Source organism: Halictus rubicundus, chromosome 5 (genome assembly GCF_050948215.1).
Source record: "Halictus rubicundus isolate RS-2024b chromosome 5, iyHalRubi1_principal, whole genome shotgun sequence".
NCBI classification, from domain to species: domain Eukaryota; kingdom Metazoa; phylum Arthropoda; class Insecta; order Hymenoptera; family Halictidae; genus Halictus; species Halictus rubicundus.
In genome coordinates, this window is record NC_135153.1 from 587,695 (window position 1) to 610,237 (window position 22,543).

General features: G+C 39.7%; 1 protein-coding gene across 1 annotated transcript in view; it reads left to right on the forward strand.

Moving 5' to 3' along the window:
* Positions 1-6,115: 6,115 nt before the first annotated feature.
* Dhc1 (dynein axonemal heavy chain 1) overlaps positions 6,116-22,543 on the forward strand; it is a 44,948-nt gene continuing 28,520 nt past the window's right edge. The window contains exons 1-8 of the mRNA XM_076788860.1: positions 6,116-6,295; positions 7,477-7,651; positions 13,920-14,231; positions 15,285-15,524; positions 17,098-17,252; positions 17,523-17,746; positions 17,993-18,270; positions 18,348-18,521. Coding sequence (XP_076644975.1) covers positions 6,129-6,295; positions 7,477-7,651; positions 13,920-14,231; positions 15,285-15,524; positions 17,098-17,252; positions 17,523-17,746; positions 17,993-18,270; positions 18,348-18,521 — 1,725 coding nt within the window. The 5' untranslated portion in view covers positions 6,116-6,128. The remainder of the gene's footprint in view (positions 6,296-7,476; positions 7,652-13,919; positions 14,232-15,284; positions 15,525-17,097; positions 17,253-17,522; positions 17,747-17,992; positions 18,271-18,347; positions 18,522-22,543) is intronic.

Below are 22,543 nucleotides of genomic sequence, written 5' to 3' on the forward strand. Positions count from 1 at the left end.
AGTTCTCGATTAGCTTCATTTCCGAGTTTCAGTCTCGATCTCTGCCATTGTTCCCGGTGAACTGTAACATTTAACATTAGATCTCGTGTCGAACCAATAAATCATATTATACAGACCAACTTCGTTCTAAGGCTCACATATTTCCGAGTAAATTTGATCAATAAACTGCGGATTTTATGCACTCGTAGCAAGAGTGTGTAACGTTAGAAGAGTTTAAGAATAGATTATTTTCAAGATATTGAAAATTTGAGGAAAAGGCCATTATTGCCATTTCAGAAAACCAAGAATTGAAAAACGACAGCTGTTACAGTACACATGAATTTCATCTTCATATTTGGAATTTAATGTTTAACCAGATAACGCGTGTAAATTTAATTGTCATAAATGACGAATCAGGAATTAAATGAATGAAAATTTAAAACATATGAACAGGTGTGAATTACCAATGTACTCGAATCATTCTAAACAGTATGGCTTCAATATTTAATTCATTTCAAATGCATACAAAAACATACACTTGATCCTGGATTTATTTCGTTCTATAAGACAATTTAAAACAAGTTTAATATGTTATTGACTTCACTGTAAGTTTCTATGCACAAATACGAAAAGTTAACTTGTGCTTGAGAAGTATACTATTATCCAAAGTATCCGGGCACTTATACGTTTACAGATACCACTAAAATATTCTATAAATACAGTTCTTTTTATTGATTTATTATATTATCGTATAAATACCGTGTAATTATAAAACATCGCAAACAGTATTTATTGATAGGTAATAATAATAAGGAGCAATATTAATAGACAATGTTAATATTCTCCTTTCCGCACATGCTGACATATTTAATATATTTATTTATGACCATAGATATTTACATATTTGTCAAATATTAATTTCGATAAACGATACTTACGTAGCATTAATAGATTATTTATCTTTTGCTAGGTGACCGGACTCTTATAGTAGAGAAAAAGCATAAAGGCAAAAAAGACGATGGAGGAGGAGAAAGAGAAAGAGGGGAGAGAGAGAGAGAGAGAGAGAGAGAGAGAGAGAGAGAGAATGAAAAAGAAACCATAAGAAAAAAATCGTTCCTGTTCCGCTCTAAAGTGACGTTCACGGAACCACGTGAGCAGATTACGAAATTCCTGGATGACGAACGTTAGCCGTTTGAAATGAACTCCACTACGCAATTCGGTGTCTAGAAAGTCTCAGCTTCTACTCTATTTTTTACTTCTAGACTTCGTGTTTTACTAATCTGTAAGTCTCTTCAACTAACAAATAATAAAACCGTGAAGTAAACGCGCCCGCTCGGGGACCGCGTGTTACTACAGGGTCGTCGAGGTGAATCCGGAAAACTCATTGGACAGGGAAAAAGGTTCAAACTCCAGAAAAATGTCGATATATTTTTACGCCAGTTTGTACAAAAGTAGCGAAGAGAATTAGAATAGAATTATAGATAAAATTATATAGCCTTGCGGCCAGAGTCGCTAAATCAGGGAAATTGACTCGAATCGAGGGGAGAAAGTTACCCCCTCTCTGCCAGAAACGAAACGCGTCACGGATCGGGCCGTGACGGAAGCGTGGGAAAGCAGCGTCGTAGAAGGGGAAAGTGACCGGGCCGTGGTGGGGGAATAACGTCGTAGAAGGGGAAAGTGACCGCTCCGTGGCGGAAGCGTGGGAGAATAGCGCGGTGGAAGGGGAAGTTAGAGTGGGGAGACAAGTCTTAATGTGGCGACTCTGCTTGCATCCAGAACGATCGCAGTTACCCCCTGCTGCTTGTGACAGTTACGGAATTTCTTGGCTAGGTCGTGAATTGGCGTCTTCTAGCAGCCAAACCACGCAATGATTTCCGCGACCGGTTCCACAGACATTTTCCGACATTTTCCCACTTGTTCACTGATTGGTGACTTATATGAGCAGTTATTGTAACAATTGCTTATTCACGGTACTGCCCGAAATGATTCCGGATTTTCCCCGACCATCCCGTATTTAGTTGCGCGACGGTGAAAATTAATCGTGCCATTTTGATATACCGAGGATAATTGAAAGGGTTTAATGTGCCCGGAGGTGCTCCGAAAACGCAGATGACTAATTGTAAGACGCGCGAATCGTCAAGCGTTCTCTCGATATTTTACCAGGAGATCGGACCGAGTCGGGAAAGAAATCAATTACAAGTGGGTCGAGAAAAAAGGGCAGAACGTGTCGGGAACGTGGGAAACGTATAAGAAAAAACGAGGGAATGTGTTGACAATATTCTCTGGTGTTGCCGGTGTCGTAAATTATAGAACTGAATCAAAGAAAACTTTTAACTGTGTTATAGTTGAAACGTTAGCTGTACAAATAGTGCCCCGGCTGAAAACTGAATTCGAGAAAATAATAACAATATCGCCGTTCAATCCCATCAGATAATTAACATTCATGGGGTATTCTCTTTTGGAGGGGTACTCATATTGATTTTTTTTCCATTTTCGCAAAGCATAATGTCTGAGAAATATGTTAAAAAATTTTGAAACATCTGAAAAATTCACACCATATGTTCTTGAAATATAACCAAACTTTCTCAAATTGTCTTAAAACGATGCCTCCAGAGGAGACTACACCCTCAAGTCCTGAACGTTTATATGAAAAATGTCTAATTCGCAGAAGGTGAATCGAAATACAAACCTGAAATTGCAAGGAAGATCATAACCCTAAGTCGGAGTCGCCAGATCATAGGAATTGACTCGTTATTGAGGGGAGTACAGTTACCCTCTCTCCGTCTGTACCGAACTAGTCACGTGACATTGCAACGGAGGCGAAACGCGTCACGTGACCGTGCCGTGGCAAAGCGTGGGGATGCTCGCCGCCGGGGAGTGGGGGAATGGCGTCGTAGAGGAGGGAAGGGTGGAGTGGGAGACGGGTCTTGATCTGGCGACTCTGGCCTAAGTTCGTTCATACGCGCGAATTTTTAGCCGGGGTGGGACGCGATGCATCAAAGAAGAAGGAACACTATGATTTCACTTCGAACGTCTCTTGGTTGTGTGTGTGTACATATTAGATCGCGCGTGACGCGGTTCTTCGTCCAGATCCGTCGTCGCAAGCTTTAAACTTCTATAATGCCATCTCTCGGGTGCACATTGTGGCCTGGGCCCAACCGGAAGGAGAAGTCATGATCGATATAGCGAGCCTCTTCTGTCACTCTCGAGGCGTATCCATCTCGGGACTGTCGACAATCGAGCAAAAGATTTGATGAGCTTCGGTAACTTTTCCTCTCGCTGTCGAGAAACTTTTGATCGAACCGTTTGAAGGCTAACCTTACTTCTCATTTCTTTCAAAGCAAACCGAGGATTGGTTGCTTGCAGGGTCGTCGGAGGTTCATCGAGTTGCGACAAATCGGTGGAGGTGGAAAATTGTTCCTTTTCAAGTATTCATATTGCAAACTTACGAGTATTGTGGAGAAATTGCGAACACAATAAAAGTTAGTGATATTCGTAATGAATAGATAATAACTTAAGGTAGGAACACATTTGTATCATGTATTGAGACGATGGATTGGATTCATATATGTATATATCTTGTCATACGTTGTAAATTATTTAGTAATACATTTCTTATTAATAATGGAGTATGAAACGACAAACTCAAGTTCGTGCAGTATCGTTCGGTCCATATAATTTGGAGGTTAAGTTCTTTCGGTCCATATAATTTGGAGGTTAAGACCTTTCGATCCATATAATTTGGAGGTTAAGTGCAAAATGCCAACCTCAGAAATTCTCAAAAAATCAAAGTACAGTACCCTCAGGGTTCGAACGGTTCTATGTTCGATCTATTCCGGATGCGAACAAAAATGTCCGCTTCTAAGCTTGAACGAAAACGCAAGGTTCGAAGAAAGAAACAGTGGTTTGTCGATACACAATGCCCGTAACCGTTACAATGCTCGGGTCAGACAAGCGAAATGCGAACTGAGAAGAAAGATAAACAAAAGAATATTCGCCATTTTGACGTTTGTTCGAGAACTCGCCTCTAAAATTTCATGATTTCAAATAGAGGCCGTTTGAAGGTCGAATCATTTGGAGATCGCATGGTCTCCTGTAACCGATTATGTCTGAACTTCGGGGGTCTACTGTAATTTCATTAATGAAACCAAAACTAGAAAGTTCATGTTTACTATAGTGGGGACTATTTAAAGTCTTTTGCATTCTAAAAATTCTGATAGAATTTTGTTTATCCGAATATACCGCAATAAACACGAATTTCTAAACGTGGTCAAAGATTAGTGTCACCCAAAATACAAATTATCGAATTGTTTAAAGAGACGTAGGTAACAAAAGTAAGTGTAAATTTAATACAACAAAACTAATTTTATTTTATATTATACAAGGATATCTAAGTAACAGTCTGTATATTAAAATAGGGACTTCAACAGATATTGTAGGATTTTTTGAGATTTTTTTAAAACCTAGAACAATAAAAAAATTAGTCGTGAATACGAACGACCCAGTATGCAGACGGCGTCGATAAAAATAAAGTTGCAGACGGAGGATTAATAATTTCATCCGTATTTTTGGTGCGGATAAAAAGGCATCGGATGATGCAATATTCCCTACCCTTCTGCCCAATCGAAGACATTTTACCATTTTTCATTTTCACTTGTACTGACCTTAAGGAAAAAATGCGAATGTCAAACAAATATTTACAGTCTTGAAAAATATAGTTTACCGGTGAACTAATGTTAATCTTAATGCCTCGAACTAAAAATACAAACTGAAAACGTTCACTTACTTTTGTCACTCCCGTAACAACTATGTTTTTATAACATCACTCTCGCGTACGTTGTCCTTGTTGCTGTCCTTGTGTATTACAACGTTAGAAATGCTAATAGATTTAAAACAGTGGAAATAAGTCGGCTATGTAATAGTGTGCGGTACAAATGTGTTTCTACCAGGTATCGAATGAAACTGTTCATTTTTATAAATAAAAGTTGTTTATGAAACGGTGAACCACTTTAAACCATTTGTTTCCTGTGTTAAGTCTACCCAAATATTTACTATAAATACCCAAAGAAACAAATTTGTTGACCAAATGCATCTTTGCAATCTCAATAATCTTAAATTAAGCATTTCGATGCGTCTTGTAAACCTCGTGTTAACGCTAGATTTACGGGACTTGTCAAAATGGCGGGTTCTAATATTATTAATTTACGATTATTCAACAAATTTCTTTCTTTCGGTATATATTCTAAATACTTCGATAGACACATTCTTGTTGTTTTTATAAATTAATTTGAAATAATCACTTTTAGTGCTCCGTAAACCAAGTGTTAATTTTAAATGTATAGTTTCACAGTTCGAAACCCGAGTACTCCATGATTCTTCGGAAGTGCAACGAAACAATCACAAGACCAAATATCATTCCAGAAATCTGCGATTCGCGAAAAAGCGTCGGAAAATCTTCGGAAAACTATCAGAAAACCGTCGGAAAAGTGTCGGAAAAGCGCCGAGAGAGAATGCCTGGCCTTTGCGATTCAAGCTTGCTTTCCAAGCGAACTGCCGTTTCGCAAGGCATTTCATCAAACGGTAAAGCGACGCCCACAGCTTTGTGCACCCGGGAAACCGCCAAACCGAGCAGTATTAAATTCCTCAGCGATAACGAGATTCTAAATATTTTATCGTCGCTCAAGGGGAAAGATGGAATGGGAGCAGAGTGATGCGGTGATAAGAACACCGAGGTCGGAAGGGGAAGGAGGGGTTGGGAGTAGAAGAGAGAAATAATTCGCAAAAATGCGCTGGAAAAAAAGAGGAGTAGGAGGGTTAATGGTGCCTGCGTTACACAAAGAAGTACCGAAGCGTTGTTTCTTTCTTTGTCTTTTCTAGATGCAACGCGAATGGAGAGAAACGGGTGGGGGGAGGCGAAACGAAGATCGTGGGTGGGGGGATAGAAAAAGAAAAAAAAATATGCGAAGTTGGTCCCTGGCAGTTTTCCGGGCGGCCTCCGTTATTAATGGTTAATTACATTTTTGTACCTAGCTGCTAGTTTTGTACTAGTTTTGTAACTTACCTCACCACCGGACATGCTGTTATTGCATATTTTAAGTGGTTGTTAAAACGGAAGGTTGGTCGATCACTGAGACGTGCTCGCTGTCACGATGTGGTTGTACAATCGACGATCGTCCCGAACGCTAGCCTCTGCTTTGTGTGGTAAATACGACCGGAACGCAGTGAAACAAATTTACGTTTCCATTTTTCGTTCCGCCTTCTTTTTTCCGTTTCCGTTCGAGAAGGTTTTGACACACCGAGTCAATTATCGCCTATAGTTATTATGTACTCGTATCGGTCAATACAATGTCAACTAGAGTAAACCTGCGACACACGAATCTGCGCAGCATTGTTGTCGCGCTCGCACTCGTCTCTCGTGTGTTTGGTTCAGATCATCGAAGGAAACGAAAACGGTTGCGCGAGACGTCGAACAACAAAAAATAAAACAATACAAAACAAACAAAAAAAGAAAGGGTTCGGCGGTGTGTATATAATTTTCGGTTGTGATTATCATATTCTGCAGATCACAAAGCGGCGTATTGAGGTTCCACCTGAGATGATTAAGGGTGCTCCGAAGAACCATTTCAGCGATGAAGGAGACCACTGGGAAATTGAAATACGCGAGACTAAATTTGTTATGTACAGAACGACACGTATTGTTGAAATTATAATTATATATGGATAATGTATCGAATAAAACTCGATAATTTGTGGCGCGGGGCACGTGTTACACGATGCCATGATTCCCTGTGCCCATATCTTAGTTTCGAGCGTTTCAAGGTGACCGACGATTATCGTGCGAATAGGCAAGCATTTTCTCAAGTGTATAATAACGTGCTTAAATACACGACGTTACTGAAATGAAAAATGCGTGTAAAACTACATTGTCCAAAATGTGACGAAACGTGCCTCTTCCGACACAGATCGTGGCGTATGACCTGACAGGCTGGTGCTGCAATGGAAAAAAGGATAACAGGTAACGGCTTTGACATTGGGAGTTTTTGATGGACGGCACACGCGGTAAACACGACGCGCGAGACGAGCCACGGCTGCAACGGTGTTGACGGTTGGGTCGTTCACCTGTGTTGTGGGCATGGTCGCCTGATGAGGGGAGGTGTAACACCAATCGAGGGGAAATAGTTACCCTCTCTCTGCCAGTAACGGGTTAATCACCGAGAAGCGTGGGGGAATGGCTTCTAGAAGGGGAAGGTGACTGGGCCGTGGTGGAAGCGTGAGGGAGCAGGGTCGTAGAAGGGGAAGGTGACCGGACCAGGGCGAAAGCGTGGGGGACTAGCGTCGTAGAAGGGGATGGTAGAGTGGGGAGACAAGTCTCAATGTAGCGAATCCGCTTGCGACCAGAACGAACACAGTTACCCCCTACTGTTTGTCCCATTTACAGAATTTATTGGCTAGGTCGTAAACTAGCAGTCAAACCACACAATGATGAACTCGGTACAGTTGTTATGGCTGGGTCTTGTCGCCTGGACCCAAAGTGACAACCAAACGCGCAGCCACGAACTGTCAGAGTAATCATACTGGAAAAAACGATTTAAAAGCTAATATCATACGAGCTACTAATATAACTGAAGATTTAGAAGAAATCGAGAAAATATTGTTCCATCGATCGCACGTTGTAAGAGGCATGTTTGGTAGCATTATCCTCGAGATATTTCTGTAACAGCCGCCGTCGACGTTGATAATTATAATTTTGACAATATCTACACGGCGAGGTTAAAATGCCTGCGTATTCATGCTAATTGCTCTAGGTGGGAAAGAAACGAATCGTTCGGCTCGCAATGAGAACCGAGGCGAACGAGCGCAAGGATTTCGTTTGATCGCTGAAATGTTCGATCACACGTAAGCAATCAAAAAACATGAATTAATTCATAAGGACGGATTGTATAGGATGCAAGCATGCGTCGCAGCGAGATGTTACCTGTTATATTTATACACATGTTAAATCAGAGAATATGTCGCGACGGCGCGGTGTATGTCTTGCCGTTCGAATCGAAGATAACTGAATTTCAGCGACCGTGCTACATGTAAATAATACCGCAGAAGGAACGGCGCGCGTTTGTAAATATGCGGAAACCGCGTGCTTTCATCCTGAAACACTGTTAATCGAGAATCTGTGAGAGCGAGACGATTACGAATACGATTAAGATTACGATTACGGGGACTCGGAAATCGAAACGGTGGGGACTATGGAATCAATTCTGGTTTGTCCGAGCGCGTTAACGAGTGTACTAGATACGTCGTGATATGACTTTGACGATAACGGTACAATATTAACGATTATTGTCCTAGAGCTTAGAATAGTAAGATGATATTCCAATAATAAACGGCGAGATCGTAGATATCGCAAAATTTCACTCGATTTGCGTCTCGAAGTATACTCATTTATCCCATCCTTGTTGACAAAGACATTGAATGATTGCACACGTTTTCACGGACATTACAATTCGTGAGAATTACACGAAAAAAAATGAAAAAGGCACTTTTTAAAACTTTCTTATTCGGGCCCGCAATGAAAATTTCAAATATTCCTTTTGTAGATCCATGTTTTCCAACTTAATCATCCATATTTAATCAACTTTTCATTAATGAGCTTGGTCATTTAATATTCGTGACAACCTACTCTAGCTGGGGGTACGTTAACAAATAAAGCAGTCTGCGGATTTTATGCATTTATGATAAAATTGGTGCAGTTTGAAACAGGAGAAAAATTAATTTATACTATTTTCAACGCATTAAAATTCTTCAAGAAATAATGAAATGCTTATCTGGCTCCCATCTCTTGCAATTGTTGTTGTAAATTTCTATTCTGCATAAAGATCCGCAGTCTATTTATGAGTTTCATGGAATTTGTCCATTTTCATTGAAGCACAAAACACAATAAAAGATTGAAAGCGTCGGTGTTCAGACGTACCTACATGTTCGCTACTGTACACATAATTCGGAGTCTATTCGCAGCACTTTAATTGGTGGTAAAAATTATTATTTAAGAATCATCTGGTGTAGTTCCTTTGCTTATAGCCTATAAAGTTGCGCGCGTTCATGGCCCCTTTTTTCGCAGACATTGGCCAGGAAATGTAGGTCACGCGACGAAGGAGTTCTCAAACCACTGGTTACATAAATGCACCTTAATCATCGCTTTTACCTGAACACGCAATAAATATGGCCGCTGGCATAACTCATTATAATACTGTATCGGTTTATCACCGATCTGTTCGTCCGCTCCCCCTCTGTAGGTTGTGCAGAAAAATTACTGGAACGCACTATAGCAAATTGTACCATTAGATCAGATTTTGAATCCATCGATAGCATCCTTAGTAAAAATGTGTAGAAGGAAAACAAAACCTTGAAAATACCCGAAAAAGTAAAACATATTTCTATTTAATCCCTGTTTTTCATAACTGATACAGGAAAATTTATTTCTTTTGCATAGCATTTGCATGGCATTTTTTTCTTTTTTTTCCACAGTCTCATTATTAGTTTCGATTGTGCCCGCCCTGACACCGACTGGTACTACTTACTCGGCGCACCAACAATTAGTCAATACTCGGACTATATTAGTCGATACATGCCGCTGCACTCAAAACCGAAACGTTTCTAAGGCCATGAAAACTATGTTGGTCTTCCCGATCGTATGATTACAATATAATTTTCAACACTACGTTTTACAAAATTCTTAACTGCACTCTACGATCCGTTAATTAAAGTGATCGTGTCTTCCCACAGCTTCCGAGATCAATAATTCCTTGTTTTCCTAAATCAGTCAATTCTGTGGCATAATGAAAAACTGGAAATTCTTAACGAATTTTCGAAATACACCGTCTAAGATTATTTCAGTAAACTAATGACACAAAAGCGAGGAGTCGGTGTCAATGAACTCTGAAAAGTAATTGATACAAACCTAATTCTATTGGGTAAACTTTGTTCGGAATAACGAATAAAATAATAACAAATTAGTTTTATTAGTTTATTGAGTAGAATAAGACGCAATCAAGAAAAAATTGTTGACTCTTTGACCTTGAATTTTATTTCCGCCAAACCGAGGTCCACCCTGTACTATGATTTTGTCCCGTTTGCGTACCACAAAATTTACATTGTCATACGTAGAATTTGGTCGAAGTGGACATTGTGGACAATATTGGTTTAAACTTCACCTTACAAACCCAGAAATTTTTAACTTTATACTAAATAATCCTGTACATCTTGACAAGAAAATGCCAAAAATTGAAGTTTCAACACGAGGAATTCACCGGTTCAAAAGTTATGCGTGTTTAACTTGGATCGTACGTTCTCTTTGAGATCCCGTATACGACTCTCTATATTTTAATTACTGATCGATGACAGAACAAACACTGTCTTGGCACTTCTGGCTTGTCCTAGAACAAACTGTAATCGCTCAACTTTAAACACGCGTAACTTTTGAACCGGTGAATTGCTTGCCTTGAAACTTCGATTTTTGGCATTTTCTGGTCAAGACGTACAGGATTTCATAATAAAAAGTTGAAAATTTCTGGGTTGCCAAGGTGAAGTTAAGCCCAATATCGAACACGTAACACATACGAGCGTGCCAAAACTGCACAAAACAAAAGAATTTCAGATGTGCATTTTATCCCCGAGTGTATGAGTGTGCTGGTCAATTGTTCGAGATATTTAAGTCGTTGTTTAGTTGTCTCGTCCAGAGACTGGTAACTACCTCTATGCAAATCGATCGGTACTTCTAGCGTGATCGTCCATCGGTCGATGCTCGCGGACAACTTTTTGACTTGACGCCAGGCCAATCAGTGCTGGCGTGCATTAGTTGCCGGCGTTCCTTTCCTTATCGCGATAATGGCTACCCGCTCGATAAGACTAGACTATCGTAAATTCGCGAGCCATTGTCGTTTCGCCGTGTTCGGCCGGGGCTGCTCGAGAGTCGGGCTCTGGTCTTGCGGAGGGGTGCCTACGTTTTGTCGCTGCCATCGACCAGGGGATTCCGACGAATTCCACCTGATTTGTCTATTAATACATCGTTAAAGCTAAGTGGCGCGGAGGCAACGGAAACAAAGGAGGAAGGGGGACCGCGGGGTGGAAACGACAGGAGAAGGACGGGAAATGATCGCTGGCTAAGAGAACCAGGTAACAGAGTTAATGTCGCATTACGGCGTAGACTGCACAAGAACGTGGATTGTTCCGGTGTGTGCCAGGGCCAGGATAAAACGTCGGAATGACGGAGACCAGCGAGGAGGCCAGAGTAAGCGGACCGAGAAGTATTTCTGTGTACTTCGTTGCACCTGTTCCAATTAAACGTGTTCTGCACTTACTTAGCGATACGATTTCCCTCTCCGATAACAGACCAAATTGCTAGGCGAGATCGTAGATATGATCCGAACATTCCGTTTCACGTGAACGACCAACAAAATTGGCACCGTTCCCCTCTCCCTCCCCCTCCCCCTCAGATTTCGATAAGATAACGCGCGTCGGCAGTTTATAAATTTTCAGCGATTTCATGTCCTCCCGAGATTATCCGACCGCTTACACGCTCCGATCAGCCCGATCGCCAATTTATCCTCCTTACACGTAAGAAAATCGTTATTCTCTTATGGAAGCATCGAATGGAATTGCTTCGTGATCGATGAATTGATTCGGTGCATGCTCGTGGGACATCAGCCGAATTGAATATTGACAGGATCCGCCGTCGTTCGGTGAGTAATGTACAGGATGTCTCATTCAAAGGGGTATACTGGTTTCGCGACCGCTTTTGTACGGATATATACAAATTTTTTCGGCGAAACTATCCAACTTATTTCGTTGCGATTGATTGATTGACGTGTATGATTTTTTTCAAGTGACGCTAATCAAAATTGCACGAGTTATATGTAGTTTTATAGAGCATGTTTTGGAAACATGAATTTTTCTAAATCTTTGGCGATCTGTGTTACATGATTTGTTGGAATATATTTTTCAAATAAATTTGTTGACTTATAAAAATTTTTATAAATTATTTACATAATATTAGATGTACTTGAAAGGAATGGAGTCCTGACCAGATCAAGACAGCCATAAATGCCGTCAAATTAAATTGAAAATACAAATTTTTAAATAGTAAAAATAGAAAATCTTTTTCAAATTGAACAAAAATCGAGACATTATAAAGCATTATTCCAAATGAGTGAAACATTTATAATTTATAACAATATTGTAATATTTGCTGTACAAATATAATTTAGCAATGTTAAATAATTTTTGTGTTATTTTTTCGTCTAAAGAGTACATGTTAATGTATGAAACCTAATCATATTTTATGTAGGTCCTTAGTCTGATGTAACGCAAACTCGCATGACACAATAATTTCCTGAACGTAATTACCATGTTAGTGTAGTGCTTTGCGAGATGCTTCGCGGGTTATTTTATAGACCATCCTGAGTGACCTAAAGGGCCTTTAGCCTTCCACGTGCAAAGTTACCTCAACGTTTCGAAGCCATGGCAACCAGCTCCATCAAGTGTCGAGTAACATGTTAATATTGTTTGTCGCGTGTTGATTTATTACCAAAATATACCTTGCTCAGTTTTGCATTTATGACAAAAACGAGTAGGTGTAATTTCAAACGGTAAAGACATTAGAAGAATTTAAAAATATTGTTATACTATTTTCAACCTATTAAACATTTCTAGAAAGAAAATAAATTTCTATTTCACTCCATTCTTCTTCTCCATTTCACTTCTTTCTCTTTATTGTAATTCATTTTGCTGCCTAATTATCAATAACATATTTTTATTGAAATCAAGCAATTACAGAATATTCTAGTTTATAACTAATATTGTATAATACAATATTGTATAATATAACTTCTATTTTAGTAAATGATGTATAACTTTTTTAGAAAACAATATATTACGTTCCAAAGAATTATACTCTCTTAGTACGTTTAAAAAACAGTTACATTATTTATCAACAACTGCATAGAAATAGGTACAGAGTGCAAGAAAAGGTCATCCGTTCTAGGCGATAAATCTACACCTCTGGGTCGGTGGACATTTGCAAAGTAACTTGCCACGAAATTGTGACAATTTCTTAATAATGTTAATTATATTATATATAATAAAGTTTTTCCTAAATTCGGCTATGTGGCACACATTTTTTACTAGGAAAACGTATATTTTTGTCTATTGCATTTTGTAGTAAACGAGAAAGCACACTTGACTATTCCTGGTTTATGACCTTCAGATGACCTCGAACATCAATCATATGATAAAACTGCTGGAATGGTTTCATAGTACAGAACTGGTTAGAATGGTCCAATATTAAACTTCAGTTTTATAACACCATGCAAACAAATAATTTGAAATTACAGAAAGGATTATTTCTCGGCGTCAAATTAGAATTATATTTAATTTCGGCCATAATAAAATTATAGTGATTTATAATTTTAAATAAAATCATATTGCACTCGTTTCTCGACACACTGCAAGCACTTAGGAATAGGATCACATAGAATCACTTTTAAAATAAACTACAATTAAATCCCCCCCCCCCTACGAAATAACATATGAATAGGAGCCTGATCCTAAGCGTTCGAATACTCTTGTGAGCCTCTTTTCGCAGGTGTCTTCAAAGATTAACTTCTACAACCACTGTCCAATTCACTTCAAATTTTATTTAAGTAATACTTATTTTTAACAGTACCTTACAAAATCAAGTGTAACACATATATTTTTATTGTTTAACCGTTTCATGGTAAAAAAATCGTACAAAATCGAAATAAACTATTTTTTTTTAAGGCAACACACGCTGGTCACTTCCGAGTTCGGTCGGTTTAGCGTAAAAATCTGAACTTGTCGTTGCTTCGCGTCGGGGAACAGTGCGAAAAGAATGCGCACAGAGTGTGGTATCGACTACTGGCCTGTAGAATCGCACGGTAATTCCCACACGACACGAACGATACGTAGAAGGGCGGTACCAGACACGAGCCCGTGGCACTGGGTATTCTCCCCTTGCACCACTTTGCTACCCCTTAGAGACCCTCTCAGTTTGTGAGCAAAATCCTCAGCGGATCCTGCGTTCGGTCGCGTCATCCGCCAATTTCGAATGCGATCGTCTCGTTTGTCGTCGCGGTACTCGTTCGATCATGTTCGTGCAAGCGCCAGTTTTGTTGGTCCAGCAGAGATCAGAAAATTCGGAGGAGGAAAGTGACGAGGAGAGCACTGGCGATGTCCTGCAGGTTTACCATTTCTTGCACGTCTTTCTGTCTCCGTTTAAGTGCTAACGGCAGTGATTAAAAGTGATTTTTAAGAATTTTTCTCGAATAAAAAATCATATACAGTCGAGTCAGAAAATTAGTTAATTGTCGTATGCAGGCAAATGAATATTATTAATTATAAATATTAACGTACTTATTGAGGGTACTAATTTTAATTCAATAATTTAATTTTGTATTAAGAGATATACAAATACTTTAGTGAAACATATATTATCATTATTAAAGATATATTTCCATTTGTCTGCATAGGCCAATCGTTGACTTATGTGACCTTTTTGGGACGTAAACAAATAGTCTCGAAGTACAAGTGTATTTGTTTAATTTTAATCTTCTTATTATTTATTGCATAATACATAAGACTTCTTAACAGCTGGTGTAAGCTGTGGTAGTGTAAGCATTGTTGATGTGCAATGTTTGCCACAGTGATTAAAACACAAAAATTGAAAAGTCTTAATTAAGGTAAATATTTGAACCTATTTTGAAAGAAGAACATGGGTGGTTGGAAAAGTTCTAGGGTTCGGAAGGAAACTTTACTTTCTCTTGGCCGATCAGTTATATTTATATTATTCATAGGAATATTATAAACACAAAAACGAATATTAATTTTTGGTCGATTCCCTAAAGAAATATGCAAAGAAATGAATGAGCTTCGTCCGGAGTTGATTGCCTTACTAGGTTTTTATTGCACGCCAGTTTAAAAAACGTGATTTCGAGAAACATTGTGAAATAAATAATAATAATAAGTGAACTAAGAAAGAAAACACTCGTGCCTCAGGACTATCTATTTACACCCCCAAAAGGTGTACTCCTATATGTCCAATAGTTATTTAAAAAAAATTTTTTTAATTACTTGTTTTCACTGTCGCTACAAGAGAAGCACCCTCCCATGAACCTTGTCCTGTGAAAAGCTTTCGTCGCTAGCCAGCTCCAAAATTAGGCAATTTCTAAAATTGTCCTTTTTGTTTTGTGCAAAAGTCTGCACTTCCGACTATTCTTTTTTTTTTTTTTTTTAAGAAACGCCGCGAAGAATGCGAACGAAAAGCGAGGCGAGGGGAGATGGATCCCCGGCTGGAATTCGCTTTCCAGCTTTTAATGGACGCAACGCAACTGTCGCGTCACGAGGTTATGGATCACGTTTTCGAGGGAGACATGCTCGACGAAATCAATCAACTGTTCCTGCCGCACATGAGGTCCACCCTCGTTTGGTATTATCAAGAGGTGGAGGAAGTAGAGTCTCTACGGCTACCAGAAATAGTAATAATTTCATACAATCTTCGTAATTAGCAGGGGGAATTCCCCCAACGCTATGGTCAAAATGGGTTTGTTTGTACTATTTATATTTTGTTTATGGAACTGAACAAAATTTTTCAAATCCTTGCGATAATCTGGCAAACAAATATTGTCAACAAAAGTTGATCAGTTTTCCATTAGCTATACATTGTAATAAAAAAAGTTCGAGAAAAATCTATTTTGGTATTGGCAAGGTCACTTTCATTTTTTTAAATGGCACTTTGTATTTTTGACTTAACAGTATTATAGCCCGTATCAAGACGAATTCAACGACCTAGTATACCATGACCTTCGGATGACCTTGAAGGCAGAGAAATGAAAATTTCAACAAGAAATGGCAGTCTGCTTGAATGGGTGCTAATAACTTCTGTTTATTATTAACACACGAAATTACATTTAATTCAGGAACCTTCACTAAATGAATGCAAACGATTTCGCGAAAAAGTCACATCAAATGTTCGAAATGCGATCCATGTTGTTGTAGACACAATTCCGTTCTACCTAGTAAGTTTGCATTGGTTGCTCTTACGATACTGTCGTAGCGAAGATCTTCGCATGCTGTGCGAATTCGCTGCTTTAAATGTTCCTTATTTTGTATTGGAACAGCATAAACCTATCGACTGTAAATGACCCCATAAAACAAAATCAAGTGGTGACAAATCAGGGGATCGTGATGGCCAAGCCAGAGTTATTATCACCCATTCAAGCAGACTGTCATTTTTTGTTGAAATTTTCATTTCTTTGCCTTCAAGGTCATCCGAAGTTCATGATATGATAGGTCGTTGAATGCGTCTTGATACGGGCTAGAATACTGTTAAGTCAAAAATACAAAGTGCCATTTAAAAAAATAAAGGTGACCATGACAATACTAAAAAATAATTTTTTTCAAACTTTTTTTATTGCAATGTATAGCCAATCGAAAACTGATCAACTTTTGTTGAAAATATTTGTTTGTCAGATTATCGCAAGTACTTGAAAAATCGTGAAAAGTGTTATGTGGGACACCCTGTATATATTAAAAAGAATAGAACACAGAAATATGTAATTGACGTAGGTGACAGAAAACCTTTCTTTTTCTAAGTTTTGAAAATGATTTTTTTCTCAAATTCGCTATTTTCACGAGTTTTTTGCAAAATTTATCGCATAAGTGTAAAATTAAAATTGTTACATTTGTGATGTTCGGGTCATTGTGACCCGTAACGTAAAAACATCAGCAAAAGTTTGTCAAAATAGGTATACATAAATTAATAAACGGAACTCAATATGTTAAGACTCAACTTGGAGTTTCCTCGATTTATAGCTTGTTTAGCTATCGAATTATAATATTAATATTAATACATTCGTATCATAAATTTAATATAAATTATAATCAGTATTATAATATTATATTTTTCCATTTATTTAAGGAAAACGTTGACATTTTTCTATCAAATATAGCGAAACAATTAAGGTGCTCAAGTTAGGTAGAATACACTGTATGTATCCAAAACGTCTTCCGACAACAACAGACTATTACAATTGCAATTTGGTTGGTCAGACGCAAGCGAAAACGTCAAGCGCCAGATCAGGTCCAAATGCTCCAGCCCCGAAGACCAAAGAGACGAAAGAGACAAAAGAACCAGCGAAGAAGAAACTTTTTTTGACAGATGGATGGCAAGTCTCTTGCACTGGAATATGTATTTACATGTTTAGGTAATTTGTAATATATCATTAATGAAAATAAGTCTCTCGGAAGAAATGGGGGAAAGGCACATGACTGGAAATATTGGCTAAGCGGTCACACATACTATGTAGCGTAGGAAAAATGGGGGAATAGCGTAGAAGGGGAAGGGTAGAGTGGGGAATATGTCTTCCCCTTGCCCTTGTGCCGACTCAGGAGACTTGTTTTCAGCTCCCAATAATACTAGAATCGCGTGGCTAGTAGCGCGTGTACTTATTGTTAGAGATTGAATTTCCTTGTAGGATCAGCGTCTCGAAACAATTGCCCGAGGAAGGCTTCCAGAAAGATCTTTATACCGGCGTAATAGACACGAAGAAAGTGGGGATAGTGACGGCGATACAACGAGTGGTTGAACACGTCTTCATGGACGCACTTGCTCATTCTGGATCCGAAGGGGAAGATGACTGTCCGATGATTAAAAGTCTTTTGCTACCTGGCCTGAGGTCTTTCTGCAGTGCTTTGAAAGGTGCCCATTTGATTTTCCAAATGATTTGATTTCAGTGGGGCCCGAAAATTGTCCATTATTAAAATCACTTCACACGATAATGAGTCGCAAAACAAACAAATGCGACAAAAATTGAGTTGATCTAGTTCGTTTGTACAATACGAAAGATTTAAACAGTAAATAGCTTTTTATTTTCTTTAGAGAAAAACATATGTCCGACTTTGGTCTAGGTGATCCATCTGTGAAGCATTCCCTTATTTTTTACAGTCTGCGAACAGGTGGCTCACGAGGGGCGCATATTCGAGGACGGTGAAATATTGATGGGCGGAGTGCACAATTTCGAGGAAGCGAAAGCGTTCGTAACAAAAGAGAACGCTGTGGCTATTGTAGAGGAGAGGGTGGAAGGCTGGATCAAAAAGCTGAAGGATTTCATGGCAGAAAGTAAACAGGTGAAACGGGAGAATGACAATTCTGGGCCGCAGCAAGAACTCGAGTATTGGAAGCGAAGGGGGGCGCAGTTCAGTCAACTCGTCACTAAACTTCAGGTTCCTCAGTTACCTTCCATTTACCCGTCGGTACGCCAATGAAACTTAAAAATACGCTTCTCGTGTCGTTTCTAAAGGACCACGAAATACAAATGTCGCTGCTGTGCCTCCAAGTTGCGCGCTCGAAGTTGATCAAGAACTGGGTCGACGCCGAAGACGAGGTCACTTACTGTTACAACGAAGCCAAAGACAACGCCAAGTTCATCCAAGCTTTGGAGAAGTGCTGTCATTGTTTGTACCTGGACGATCCGGTGAGATCACTGATCAATATCACTTTCTAACTCTTGGATTGAACTTCGCCTTGGCGATCCAGAAATTTTTCACCTTTTTCTATATAATCCTGTACATCTTGACCACAAAATGCCAAAAATCGAAGTTTTAAGGCGAGGAATTCATTGATTCAAAAGTTATGCGTGTTTAAAGTGAAATGATTTTAAGCGCTTTGACTGGTAGGGGCGCCGCCATGTTGGAGTGAGCTCGGCATTGTGCGTCGTTTGATGAGCGGAACCGCTGGATGGCAGCACAAGCATGCGCTGATGTCGATAACGCATATTTGCAAGCGTACTCTCCGCCTCCAACGACCTAATCCCCGATCAACTTGGATTATACCTTCTCTTTGAGAGCCCGTATATGATTCTCTATATTTTAACACTTTGAGCGCCGGCGGCATAAGAGACATTTAAAGCCTGAGCGCCGGCAACGTATCGGCCACTTACAGCCCAAACCAGCAAAAAAAAAAGCCGCCTTTAAGGTCGACCCACACAAGACGGGTCTCATCGTGCCCGGGAACGGGGCACGTTTTCCCTATGCCATACAGAGTTGGCCGTGTTCGAAGGCGAATTGAGAGGCGCTCAAGATGCTCGAAACAAAGCCCAAGTGCCGCGCACCACGGGGGTTAGCTACCAGAACTCCAGAACCGTTTACTCCCCTCTTACCCCTGAGGATCCTATGGTAGAGCCGACCGGGCCCCGGCCGGGGTTTCACGAAAAAGGGTCGACCCATACAAGACCGGGACGGGACCGGGGACGTTTGGCCGCTAGATTCGAAACCAGGGTGTAGGGTTTGAGTCGACGGGGCTTCAGTGTTCCAAACTATATTTCTGCTCGCCCCGGTTGGGTCATTATCTCGAGCGTTTGACCATTTCCAGAAGGCCTTTCGGGACCGCGTTGACAGTTCCCTGCTGTGCATGGCACGAAAAAAATGTTTTTAGGGCCTTCACGGTTCCTTAGGTAAACTATCGGTATCTCCCCTTTACAATACCATGGAAATAGGAAACCTTCCTGCCCCTTGGTGAAACATCATACATCCTTGTATTGTATGTAAATTATATATACATATATTGTAAAAACGAGAATAGTTGTTATTTTTTTTTAAGGAAATATCCACATTAGGAAGGGGATCATTCCATGTGAATTCGATCATTTTTTGGGGACTATGTCTCGAATTTTGATGACATTGAAGTATGTTGTGTTCCAAGAGAAAATGGGAGGCGGGGGTTGAGCCGGGTTATCACAAAAGACTGCTGTTCTCAAATAACTTATTTTTTCCTTGGTGAATGTCATTTCTTAATTAAAAAATATTAGAAATATCTTTGTTTTGCAAATTTTACCACTGGTTCAAGTGTGAAAAAATTTGAATAAATATGGCTGTATTTTACGTTTCTTCATCTTTCTCTTTGAAATTTCGTTTTTTAATTCGCGGAGCCGCAAAACTATTTGTTGTACTATTCATTATTTTAGGTTCATAAAATTGCTGGATATTCTTTAGACATTCTGAAGTAAGGGTCGCTAGCGAAAAAATGTATGTATATGGAAAACTCCTAAATTCTTGTCCATGATGGTCTAAACATGGTTAGATGGAAGGTTCTCTGGCAGGAATGCGATGGCGTATCTATATCTTGTCCAATGAGACGAGACAGTAGATGTAAACATAGGTGCTCGAGTGCGACAGAGTTGAAGTTACCCTTACAAGACAATTAGCAAAGGACGCACGCTGGGTGCTTCACTGCCTTGGTCTCGTTGGACAGAGCATAGGTGCTTCCAAAAACTCATTTTCATCGGTGTGACAGTTCTGGTCTTATAATATAATGAAAAAAGGGTGACACGTATTTTTACGCGTCTGTAAAACCAACAATTTTTAAAACATCGAAAATCCATTGAGATTCGATTGATAGGTCATCATCATCGGTGAAGTAGTTTTTAAAATAATACAACATTTATAATGTTTTTCTCCCTTGGCCACGACCACGCCACGGCGACCGGGGTCGCTGAGTATTCTTCGCAAGAATATTTCGTGAAACCCCGGGCCGGGCCCGGTCGGCTCTACCATCGGATCCTCAGGGGTATGCGGGGAGTAAACGGTGCTGGGGTTCTGGTAGCTAACCCCCGTGGTGCGCGGCACTTGGCCTTTGTTGCGAGCATCTTGAGCGCCTCTCAAGTCTGTATGGCATAGGGAAAACGTGCCCCGTTCCCGGTCCCGGTGAGACCCGTCTTGTATGGGTCGACCCATATTCTTGCGAAGAATACTCAGCGACCCCGGTCGCCGTGGCGTGGCCGTGGCGAAGGGAGAAAAACATTTGTTAAGCTTCTTTTATTCACTTTGCACGCTGTATTTTTGGAATTCACTTTTATTATTTTTTTTACACGCGGTTTGCAACCGTCTCGCACGCTGGTTCGTTTGCTTCTGTAAAAACTACACGCACGCGTCTCTACGTTCTATCTTTTCTTTCGCTCCTTCACACGTATTCACTCATTCTTTCTCTCTCTTTCTTCTCGCTCATTTGTTCATACTCGCTCTCTTTCTTCACGCTCATTTGTTCATCCTCGCTCTCTTTCTTCATGCTCACTTCACGCGTACTGACACATTCTTTCTCTTTCTCTCTTCACGCTCACTTCACGCCGCTACACATTATAAATGTTGAATTATTTTAAAAACTACTTCACCGATGATGATGACCTATCAATCGAATCTCAATGGATTTTTCGATGTTTTAAAAATTGTTGATTTTACAGACGCGTAAAAATACGTGTCACCCTTTTTTCATTATATTATAAGACTAGAACTGTCACACCGATGAAAATGAGTTTTTGGAAGCTTATAGGGAAAACATAAAAGTGTTTACCGAAAATGTTGTCATTTGGAAAAAATGTTTTTTTCACCATTTATTTGGCAATTATTTTAAACAAATGCTATGTTTCCGTAGCAGGTACCTTAAAAATTTGAAAAAAAATTGAGGTTATAGCCCTAAGTGTCTCCTTTATGGACCTGTTTTTAAAAAAGCGGAAACTTTAAAATTGACGAAATTGAAGTTATTTCAAGTGAACGCCGCATCGCGATACACTGCCTCGCACGGTTGGCCCTGTGCCCGGGAGGCCATAGGCCTAACAGCCTCCCGGGCTCTGCTTCTACCGTGCGCCAACCGTGCTAGGCTATATACCGCGGTGCAGCGTTCACTTCAAATAATTTTAATTTCGCCATTTTTAAAGTGTCACCATTCTTGAGAAGCCCACCGTTAGGTGTGCCTATCCCCACCTCAGCTGCGTCCGTAGTCCCATTGTTTTGGCTTCGACGTCACCCGCTACATAGTATGTGTGACCGCTGTAGTCAATATTTGGACTGCGGCCGAAAATTGGTACAATCAGCCGCGCATTGGTACCTCTACTCTGTCCAACGAGACGAGGCAGTGAAGTATCAGCGTGCGTCCTTTGCTAATTATCTTGGAAGGATAATAACTTCAACTCTATCCCACTCGACTGGCTATGTTTACGTCTACTGCCTCGTCTCATTGGACAAGATATAGATACGTCACCGCATTCCTGCCAGGGAACCTTCCATCTAACCATTTTTAGATCATTATGGACAAGAATTCAGAAGTTTTCCATATACATACATTTTTTCGCTAGCGACCCTTACTTCAGAATGTCTAAAGAATATCCAGCAATTTTATGAACCTAAAATAATGAATAGTACAATAAATAGTTTTGCGGCTCCGCGAATTACAAAACGAAATTTCAAAGTGAAAGATGAAGAAACGTAAAATACAGCCATATTTATTTAAAATTTTTCACACTTGAACCAATGGTAAAATTTGTAAAACGAAGATATTTCTAATATTTTTTAATTAAGAAATGACATTCACCAAGGAAAAAATAAGTTATTTGAGAACAGCAGTCTTTTGTGATAACCCGGCTCAACCCCCGCCTCCCATTTTCTCTTGGAACACAACATACTTCAATGTCATCAAAATTCGAGACATAGTCCCCAAAAAATGATC